Here is a 10,267-nt window from a genome sequence, read left to right on the forward strand (position 1 = left end):
CACATGTTTTAATAACAGATTACGTAGACAAGCATAGTATGGCATTGTATGCAAATTAAGCATGATCCCTAGGCTCCTGCCAGCTTGCTGGTTTAGCTCTTATTCTGACATTTCAATTGTTTCAGTTACATTACTAAGGAGTAATGGAAAAAAAGAGAGAAAAATAGCAGTTAAAGGTTACAGTAACTTTTAGCTCATCAACCAAGAAGAATTTCCCAACCTTAAGTTAGTCCCGAGGGCACAGATCAATAAAACTTTATTCACAGAGTCATTACCATAATTTTCAACAACACATTTGCCTCATATTCTCAAAGCAATTGATGTGGCCCTTTTCGTGACACATCTTTTCCATGTCCTGTGTCACCGTGCCCCTGCCCCATTCAGCAACAGGTCTGCATTTTTCCTGTCTTCCTTTTGCTACTTTTGTACTTATAGAAGCCCTTCTTGTTGCCTTTGACATCCCTCAACAGATTCAACTCCAGGTGGGCTTTGGCTTTCCTAACCACATCTCGGACAGTGTTGCTGTATTCCTCCCGAGTTGCTTGTCCCTGCTTCCACCTTCTGTATACTTCCTTTTTGTGTTTGAGTTTTGCCAGGAGCAACTTGTTCATCCATGCTTCCTGGCATTTTTGCTTGACTTCCTGCTCATTGGGATGGGCTGTTCTAGAGCTTAGAGGACGTGATCCTTGACTATCAATCAGCTTTCTCAGACCCCTCTTCCCTCTAGGGCCCCATCCCATGGGACTCTTTCAAGCAGATCCCTGAAGAGGTCAAAGTCTGCTGTCCTATGTTGATCTCATTAAACATCACTGAATGCAACAGTATATTTTAATTTTCTGTTATTTTCTTTCTGAAATTTTCCTGTGGGTCAGGAAGTTACCATCCCAGCCCACACATCAGCTTAGAGTGGCATATGCTTTTTCCAAACAGAGGATTAAATAGAAAGAAAAAATTGCATATTTTTCGCAGTCTGGCCAAGGTTACATTATGTGTTTATCATAATTTTCAGACCCACAAAAAAGTAAACATTTGATGCATGTTCTTGCCTCCCTCTGCCCTACTTCCCCATAACTCTTTTCTGGAGAGGCAAGGAAAAACCTTTTCTGTCTGAGTCTAAAAAGTTCTGCTCACCTCTCTTCATAGCAGAGGATTTCAAGGTTCACTTCTGTGCTTGAGCTGACATTTTCTGTAACAACTCTGTGAGTCTGTGCAGGCCTCTAGCCCTAACATCACTGTACTGCTGCACCACTTTCTAATTTAAAAAAGCCATGGGGCAGTTTTGCTTGCTTTTCCATGTGTCTCTCCAAGTCCTGCTGCAAGTTTACTGTCTTAATTTTTTTTTTACTATTTTATTCCACTTGATTGTGGAGCTGTCTTCCTCTGCTCCAGGATTTCTTGACAACTTTTGTACACTTCTATCAAGCAGTCCAGACGTGGCTTGGAGCTCTAGAATTTAAGTCAAACAACAGAGAATCAGGCTCTGAACTGGCTGTGACAGAGCTGGAAAGCTTTAACCTCCCACTAGTGAGATTGTCAGGCAGAGAAAGGAATGTGGAGACAGCTGACACAAAGCTGACTATCAGAAGCATGCATGTGTAAGGAATGCAACAGCAAGATAGCTGTAGTTGATTAGCTTTCTCACATTAAGTCAACGGAGAATAGATTTCCCTTTTACATGTTCGTTGAGAAATAATCCATCAAACTCCAGGTGTTTAATGTAAGCTGGTGATACAGGAGTGCAAAGCTATTCCGTAAGCCATACCTGCTCTGTGATGAAAAATGCCAGTCCCTAAAGCTGTCAGGTCAAAACATGCAGCACCATTCTGCAGTTAGCCTGAATCTCTCACCGAATCAGGAGTTCTCCCCTTTCTCAGCTCACAGTTCACAGTGACAGCGTGGAAGAACATCCACACCTCCCAGCCCATTAACCTGTCCATTAGGCCATACTCCCTCTAAAGACCTACCAAACAGCAGATTTCCATACACTAATCCACCATCCTAGAAGACCTCCACCCTGAAAAATCTACCTTCAGGACAGGGAATTTAGACACCTGGCCCTTGGCCTCTGCTAGTACTGTCAACAAAAGGACAATGGAAGGTTAACTGAAAACATCAATTCACTTCACACAAATAGTGAATGGTGGTCAAAGTATAATGATTTTCCATCACTTCTAACCTGGACCAGATTAAAACCAGCAAGGAGGTGAAAGTTTCCCAGTCTCACAGTCCCTATGGTCCCATGACTTTTTGAGCTCCCAAAACAGCATTACTGTGTAAAGTCCATCAAATGCCTCTCCTTGCAAGCGTTGCTTAAGAGAACAATAGGTCAGTTCAGCACAGAAGTGCTCCTGGGCTCAGTGACACGGTAAATTGTATTTCTGAAGCTGACATAACTTAGAGGAGATGCAACAAAGTTACTAATTACTGCTCCTTCAGAACTAAGTAACATACTACCTTGCACGTTAAAGTGAGAATTACTGACAGGTAATGAATAGCAAACTGACACAGCTCTTTCTGTACCTTCTTTGCTGGTGGAGTCAACTGTACCAATACTAACATATTTCCATGAAAATAAAACTGTTCAGAGTTGAGCTAGAAAAAAAAGAGAAACTACACAAATGCCAGGCAGCCTCTTTGAAGCTGGAAAGGAGCACATATAACTAAAACCAGGTTCCTGATTGCAGCTCTCTGGCATTTATTAGTTGTTGATTTACAGCAAATCCATTTTTTTCCCTTGACTGTGTGAAGTACTTAATTTATATTATTGTTAGTAAACATCTTGACAGCTGTGGGACTGAGTTAGCAGCAAGTATCAATGGAATAGTCTATTTATACCCATAAGTATTTAGGTGAAGGCTAACTGTATCCAGTCCTAAACTGGATGTGGACTACAAAATTATAGTCACCAGCAGCAGGTGAATTAAGAAGGACAGAGGGGGCTATACACCTCAGCAGTCTAAGACGTGAGGTACCTCTGTACGGCTTACCACCACTCAAGGATCAGGGCATTGTTGTGTTAGGCATGTACATGCAGAAAGAAAATCCATCCCAAAAATGGGATTATGAACAGTCAGAACAAGTTAGCAAGAGAAGAGAAAGGGGAGACAGGGTAGTGGCAAAGCAAACAAGTTATTATACATTAAGCAAATTGCTCACAGCTTGTACTGTGATCTTTGTCAACGGGTGAGACATGGGAAGTCATTCTAATGCCAAGGAGGTTTTTATGAGCACTTTTGGCACGCAGAGCTGAGAGAAAAATCAACTGCAGCACAGTGCCATAGTTATGATGGTAACGCTGAGCATAAGGCCACATAGAAAGCTGTGTGAGTCCTCAGTACCCTACGTGAGCCAAAGACTTCTAGTTCACACAAACTCCTGGTTGGGTCCAGATTTACACAGCTCCCTGTTCTCTGAATGGAGGGCAAATGAAAAAACCATCCCCAGTATGTAGTTCTATGAGACTTCTATTACCACCCATTCCACAATGCTGTAAGACCCACCCTGAAGGCCCAGTCAGGGCAAGGCAACTGTAATCGGCTACCTGTAGTGCAATAAAGATACGCTTAGACAACTGGCGCACACACACAGACCACAGATCTGGATTTCTCCACCATTCAGTCAAACTCACCTGAAAGAGTGGCACAACCTCAGATACTCCCTGAGGATCTCCAGGGTCCTGGAGGAGGATGCACAGGTAGTAGATAACTTTTTGCTACAAGACAAACAGACAAAATCACCAGAGTTTGAAAATGCTATCAAGTGCCTGGAGTTCTCACAGAAAGAGGATCTCTTGCAGCTCATTGGGTTGAAGGCCAATCACCCCAGGCCACAGCCAAGTCTACAGATTTATATCTATAGCTTTCTTCCCTTCACACAATAAAAAAATAATTTTACCTGTGTTGTTTTCTATTAAATTTTTCACCTGAAAAGCACACACTCATGCTGGAAGGGTGAGGTCTGCTTTTCTACAGGAGCTTTGCAGAAAAACCCTCACCCCTCCCGAGTCAATGGACAAGATGTTGGGGACCAGGGGGGTAAAGCCCCTCCAACTGTAAGGGAAGATCAGGTTTGTGACCACCTGAGGAACCTGAACATACATAAGTCTATGGGACCTGATGAGATGCATCCCAGAGTCCTGAAGGAATTGGCTGATGTAGCTGCCAAGCCACTCTCTGTGGTATTTGAAAAGTCATGGCAGTCAGGTGAAGTCCCTGGTGACTGGAAGAAGGGAAATGTGTCCATTTTTAAAAAGGGTAGAAAGGAGGATCCTGGGAACTACCGACCTGTCATCCTCACCTCTGTGCCTGGGAAGATCATGGAACAGATCCTCCTAGAAGCTATGCTGAAGCACATGGAGGACAGGCAAGTGATTTGAGACGGCCAACATGGCTTCACCAAGGGCAAGTCCTGCCTGACCAACCTAGTGGCTTTCTACGAGGGAGTTACCACATCAGTGGACAAGGGAAAAGCAATGGATGTCATCTATCTGGACTTCTGTAAAGCCTTTGACATGGTCCCCCACAACATCCTTCTCTCTAAATTGGAGAGATATGGATTTGATGGGTGGACTGTTCAGTGGATAAGGAATTGGTTGGATGGTCGCATCCAGAGGGTAGCGGTCAACGGCTCAATGGCCAGATGGAGATCAGTGATGAGTGGTGTCCCTCAGGGGTCCGTACTGGGACCAGTGCTGTTTAATATCTTAATCAGTGACACTGACAGCGAGATTGAGTGCACCCTCAGCAAGTTTGCAGACAACACCGAGCTGAGTGGTACGGTTGACATGCCAGAAGGATGGGAGGTCATCCACAGGGACCTGGACAAGCTGGAGAAGTGGGCCTGTGTGAACCTCATGAGGTTCAACAAGGCCAAGTGCAGGGTCCTGCACCTGGGTCTGGGCAATCCTCGGTTTCGATACAGGCTGGGGGATGATGTGATCGAGAGCAGCCCTGCGGAAAAGGACTTGGGGGTACTGATGGACGAAAAGCTGGACATGAGCCCACAATGTGTGCTTGCAGCCCAGAAGGCCAACCGTATCCTGGGCTGCATTAAAAGAAGCGTGGCCAGCAGGTCAAGGAAGGTGATTCTGCCTCTCTGCTCTGCTCTGGTGAGACCCCACCTGGAGAACTGCATCCAGCTCTGGAGCCCTCAGCACAGGAAGGACATGGAGCTGTTGGAGTGAGTCCAGAGGAGGGCCACAAAAATGATCCGAGGGCTGGAGCACCTCTCTTACGAGGACAGGCTGAGACAGTTGGGGTTGTTCTGCCTGGAGAAGAGAAGGCTGTTGGGAGACCTTATAGCAGCCTTCCAGTACTAGGGGGGGAAGACAAGGAAAGTACTAGGGAAGGGGCCTACAGGAAAGACAGGGACAGACTTTTTAGCAAGGCCTGTTGTGACAGGACAAGGAGCAATGGTTTTAAACTAAGGGAGGGCAGATTTAGATTGGATTTAAGAAAGAAATTTTTTACAATGAGGGTGGTAAGGCACTGGAACAGGTTGCCCAGAGAGGTAGTGTAGAACCCATCCCTGGAAACATTCAAGGTCAGGTTGGATGGGGCTCTAAGCAACCTGATCTAGTTAAAGATGTCCCTGCTCTTGCAGGGGGGTTGGACTAGATGACCTGTAAAAGTCCCTTCCAATCCAAAGCATTCTATTCTATTCTATTCTATTCTATTCTATTCTAACAGGAAAAATCTCTTGTGTTGTCCATCTTCTTATCTCCATCTTGACTACTTATGGAATTTGGCACCAGGATTTGCAAGAACAGTACAACACAAAGAGCTAAAACCACTAGCTCAGTGTCAGTGGCATTATCTAAGGGATGAATTTGGCTTTTTGAGGTTATTTGTTTGGCTTGAGTTCTCCTTTAAAGGTGAGAGAACAGATAAGAGAATAAAGAGAGAAATCTGAAACAAAGCTCCTGATGTCAGTAAAGCTATGGATGGTGCTGTGCTTAATTGCTCTGGTAAATCACGCTCATGAAAATATACTGGATGTGAGTGTGCCCACAGATACACAAGAAAGACCGTGTATGATTACCATATGGATGGCTTCATTGATAACCACATCCTTCACCTGACCCATCTCAATGAAGGTTGTGCTCTCTTTCCCTGAAGCATAGGATGAAGTCACCTGAATGCCGAGTGAGCCAATGACCAACAGAGATTCCTGGTCAATTTTCACGAAGTGCAGGTATACGATCAGGCCAATTAACGTGATGAAGATAGCAGCAGAAAGCACCATACTGTTCTGTAACACAAGCCAAGCAAAGACAGAGCTCTGGTCTTACAATTAATTGAACATGGCTTTAGAGAAAGTAATATTGCACAGTAAATTATAGTATTAAAGCTACAGTTACAAGGCAATTTTACTTAGGTGGAGTCCTTTTATTCACCTGGCTGGCTGATATATGTGTAATGAGATTTAAATTAGTCTTCACAGTAGGGTCTGAAAGAATTGGGAGCTGAAACTGAAAATTGCAAGAAAATTCTATTGCCTTGTAAATTTAGTGCAGAAATCTCAACCAAAATCAGCTAGTTACATCAATGACATCATATTATACAAACGTCTATAGAGATGATGTTACTGACAGAGAAATGTTGTGAAATGTTTACTAGAACTGAGGGTGGAGTCCCAGAGGGGAAGAAAAATCTTTTAGGAAAAACCACTGGCCTAGAGGTTTTCCTCTTACAAACTACAAGCCACAGGAGCACCCGGGCCGCAGCCTGTGGGCCCTCAGACGCCGGCTAGCACAGCTCTCTCCCTTTCGCCACACACTCATCACGATCCACCACCTCGGCGTTCCCAGAGCGTGGAGGAGGCCCAGGGTACGCGGGGACCGCCCGTCCACCGGCTCCGGCCGCCCTCCTTGGCCCGCGTTGCCCGTGTCCCGGGAGCAGCTCGGCAAAGGCTGCGTGGCTCCCTCCAGGCCAGCGGGCTTTGGGGACGCGCACTGCCACCGAGCCTCTCGGATGCCAACCGCAGCCCCTGATACCCGCCTACCGGTATTTCAGCGGGACGCAGGCTCAGGGACGAGGGGACGTCACCCCTCGGCGTCTGAGCCGCGGAGAGGCCTGAGTGGCGGCGGGACGGGGCGAGGCGGGTGCGCCGCGGCCCGGGGGGCGGTGGGTACCTCGCTGAGCACGAAGAGGCCGTAGGCCGCCAGCCAGACGGCGGAGGTGACGGCGCTGAGCGAGCGCAGCTGCAGGCGGGGGCAGCGCACCGCCAGCTCCCGGCAGGAGGCGCTGTGCTGGCGGCGCCGCAGCGCGATGGGCGCCCCCGAGGCCGAGCGGTACCGCCGCTCCTCCATGCCGCCCCACCGGAACCACCGAAAAGCGACCTAGAGCGGCCCGCCCGGCTCGATGGTACGGCCCAGCCACACACTTCCGGCGCTTCGCTCGCCGCGGGAAGGGGTGGGCGGGGCGGCCCGGCGGGCGGCTGTCCCGCCCCTTCCCATCCCTCCCCGCGCGCGCGCGCGGGGCGCGTGGGCGCCTCGTGCGACCGGTGAGTGCGCGCGGGCCGCGAAGCCGTCGCGGCGGCCCCGGAGTGGCGGGCGGGGCCGCTTCTGCTGGGCCTCCCGCTCTCGCGGGGCCTGCCCGCCCGCCCCGGGCCCGGCTCCGCGGCGGAGCGGGGATCGGCAGTGCGGGCGTCGGCCCGGCCCGGCCCGCCCTGAGCGCGGAGCGGCGGGGTTAGCGCGGCCGTGCGGGAGGCGCCGTAGCTGAGGTGAGCTCAGGGGGAGCTCTTCCGGCCTGGCTCTCCCCTGCCAAACGGCCTCTCCCCGGCAGCCGCCCGTGCAGGGAGCGTGCAGCCGCCTGGTACGGCCGCGGGGTGCCAGCCCCGCCGCGCCCCGGCCCCCGCTCGCTCCCCGGGGTGGTGCCGCAGGGTTGCCTCGCTGCGTTAAACCGCACCAGGCGTCTTTCCCTAGTCTTGGTCGACGTCAGGAGATTCTGCCGTTTGCAGATGTCGATAACTCACTGCTTGCATCCTCTGGTTTTTAGTAACAGTTTTAAACGACACAGGTTTTGGTGGTGGTGTGTATGTCTCTTGCCATGGTGAAGAGAGGCGGGTTTTTTCCCCCATTTGCCATTAGCAATTCCTACTACGTAAATGTATGTTTTTGTCTGTACCACCCTTTACTACAAGCTCTTTCGGGTTTTTTGACTAATTTTTTTTTTTCAAAGTTTAAAGCAGTTTCCTGGTTCCTTGCCACCTACGTACCTAATAAATTGGAGAACTGGCTTTGTGTATAGAGACTTAATGAGTCTTTGTATTGTGTTCTCTTCCATACTTCTCAACTGTTACTTCATATGACTTGCCTGGCAGTGACACCTGTAATTTCCAAACCATCATCCTAACTCCTTTGCCCTTTTTATTTGTTCCCCCTCTCCCACAGTCTTGGAGCGTGTCCGTTAGCTTTAATTGCAGATATCATCTTTCTGTGAGCAATTTACTTCATTGATGGTATCTTCAAAGCTCTTGGGTGGATACTGTATATATAAACCTCTTAACTTGTTCTTCTAAGGGCAGCAAAGGAGTCTGTAACAGACATGAGAAACCAAGGGGCGTTGGAAGAATCACTGTCACGGTCTTTGCTCGGCCTAGAGGAGTGGGTGATGGTTGGCACTAGTGGAAGACTCATGCGGTATGTCCAGGATGTCACCGTGACACAAGAGCCGAGGGGAGGGATGGGCTGGAGCTCTGAAGATAAAAGGTGAGCTGGCCTGGAGAGAAAAAAATAACGGCAGAGAATGAACTGCAGAAATGGAGGAGAAAATGTTGAAGTTAAAAAGAGGTTGAAAGAAGTTTATAGATGGAGTGAAAGTGGAAAAAACAATAAATTGAAATGGGAGTTACAGGTTTTTAGAAAGGGAATAAATGTTTGAAATGACAGGTGAGAAGAACTGAAGTAAATAAATAGGAGCTCTGGTATGACAGCCTAGGAGATGGAGACAGGGAGAAGGGGAAAGAAAAATTGGAGTAGGGGGTAGAAGAAGAAAAAGTAATGTGAAGAGCGAGAAGGTCAGTGACAGGAGGGAAAAGAAGTGTGAGCTCCTGGGGGAGTGGTAATGGTAATTCACATTAACAAAAAGACATGGGAAGTTACTGAGATGCTGAGATGAGGAGAGGACTTGGAAAGTCCTTAAGAGGAAAAAGCAGAAGTGTGCATGGATTTTTTTTTTCCATGTCACTGGCAAGTCCCAGTTTAACCACGTTTGCGCCCTGTCATCTCTCTTCTCATTAATGCTGCCAGCCTTTCTTTCAAACGTGTAGGTAAGGTTGCACGTTTGACAGTAGGAGTCATGTTGCCTTGTCACAGAAGGGGAAGATGGGGGCATTTACTAGTTTTAAAATAATTTCTTAATCTGTAATCCTTCAAACACGCTGTGAATAGGAACAGTGAGAGCTTTCAGAACTTGTGAATTGTCTCAGGCCAAGACACCCCACGATCAGATACTCGAGGCAGGTGCAGAGAGGTGGTTTTTTTAATGCTTTGTCAAGGTTATCAGAGGAAGAGCGTCACCCCAGTTTTTCTTCAGTAAAGCCAGGGAGTAATGTTCCTGTGAGGTGGCTCTCGGGAGCTCAGTGTGGCCAGCCAGGGAGCTCGGCTGGGGTGGTGTGCGGGTAGTACTGTCACCCCCGTGTGTGACTGCCCCTGGGACAGTTACAAGTTCCACCATTGCACAGCAAGATCCGTCCCCCCGGGGCTCGTCTCCCGCAGTGGCCGAAGGGGGAGCACCAAGGGAAGGGGTATTCCCCGAGACCTCTCCCAGCGGGCCGTGCGCGCTGCGCCGCTGTCCGCAGCCGTGGGCCTGGCCGATGCTTCGTGCCTGTCCTCTTGGCGGGGCAAGGGGAGCCGGTGTGGCACCTGGCCCGGGGGACCGCGCAGAGGCCGTGAAGGGACTGCAGCCCGCCGCTCCGGGGGGCCCTGGCAGCTCTGCCTGCCGCTGGCACTGAGGTGCGGCGGCGCGGGGTCCTCGCGGGGAGGTGGCGGTGGGAAGTGGAAAAACCCCGGCGAGGAGGAGGAGGAGGAGGAGGCGGCCCGGGCGCGGCGTTAGTCCGCGGGAGGCGGGAGGAGAGGGAGGGGCGCCCCGGGCGGTGCGGGGCGTTGGCCGTTGCGGAGGAGCCGTTGGCCGTCCCGCTCTACCCGTCGCTCCCCCTCCCCCCGGTCCGTCGCGCGCTGAGCCGCGTGCGCCGCGGGGGGCGGGACACACCTCCGGGCGCGCGCGCTGCCGTTGGCCGGGCGGGGCGGGCGTGTGAGGGGGCGGGA

At 49.9% G+C, this 10,267-nt stretch overlaps 1 protein-coding gene across 2 annotated transcripts; it reads right to left on the bottom strand.

Moving 5' to 3' along the window:
- Positions 1-240: 240 nt before the first annotated feature.
- Positions 241-7,401, bottom strand: PIGH (phosphatidylinositol glycan anchor biosynthesis class H). Of its 2 annotated transcripts, none has more exons than XM_072864205.1 (4): positions 7,133-7,401; positions 6,133-6,249; positions 3,629-3,712; positions 241-1,446 (listed from the first exon to the last, which is right to left on the bottom strand). In XM_072864205.1, exons 1-4 carry the CDS (start codon positions 7,307-7,309, stop codon positions 1,345-1,347), a joined length of 480 nt encoding a protein of 159 aa, XP_072720306.1. In that variant the 5' UTR covers positions 7,310-7,401; the 3' UTR covers positions 241-1,344. The 2 variants fall into 2 exon arrangements, with proteins under 2 accessions (XP_072720306.1, XP_072720305.1); XM_072864204.1 differs by having other exon boundaries at positions 6,040-6,249.
- Between the last annotated feature and the right edge of the window lie 2,866 nt (positions 7,402-10,267).

The sequence above is a fragment of the Ciconia boyciana genome, chromosome 6 (genome assembly GCF_034638445.1).
Source record: "Ciconia boyciana chromosome 6, ASM3463844v1, whole genome shotgun sequence".
NCBI classification, from domain to species: Eukaryota; Metazoa; Chordata; class Aves; order Ciconiiformes; family Ciconiidae; genus Ciconia; species Ciconia boyciana.

Excerpts from the sequence above, each read along its gene's own strand:
- PIGH (XM_072864204.1), bottom strand. The coding sequence starts at position 7,309 with ATGGAGGAGCGGCGGTACCGCTCGGCCTCGGGGGCGCCCATCGCGCTG. Across the intron at positions 6,250-7,132 it reads GCCTCTTCGTGCTCAGCGAG|AACAGTATGGTGCTTTCTGC; the intron begins GTACCCACCGCC and ends CTTGTGTTACAG. Across the intron at positions 1,447-3,628 it reads AGGTTGTGCCACTCTTTCAG|AGCTCCAAGCCACGTCTGGA; the intron begins GTGAGTTTGACT and ends CTTAAATTCTAG.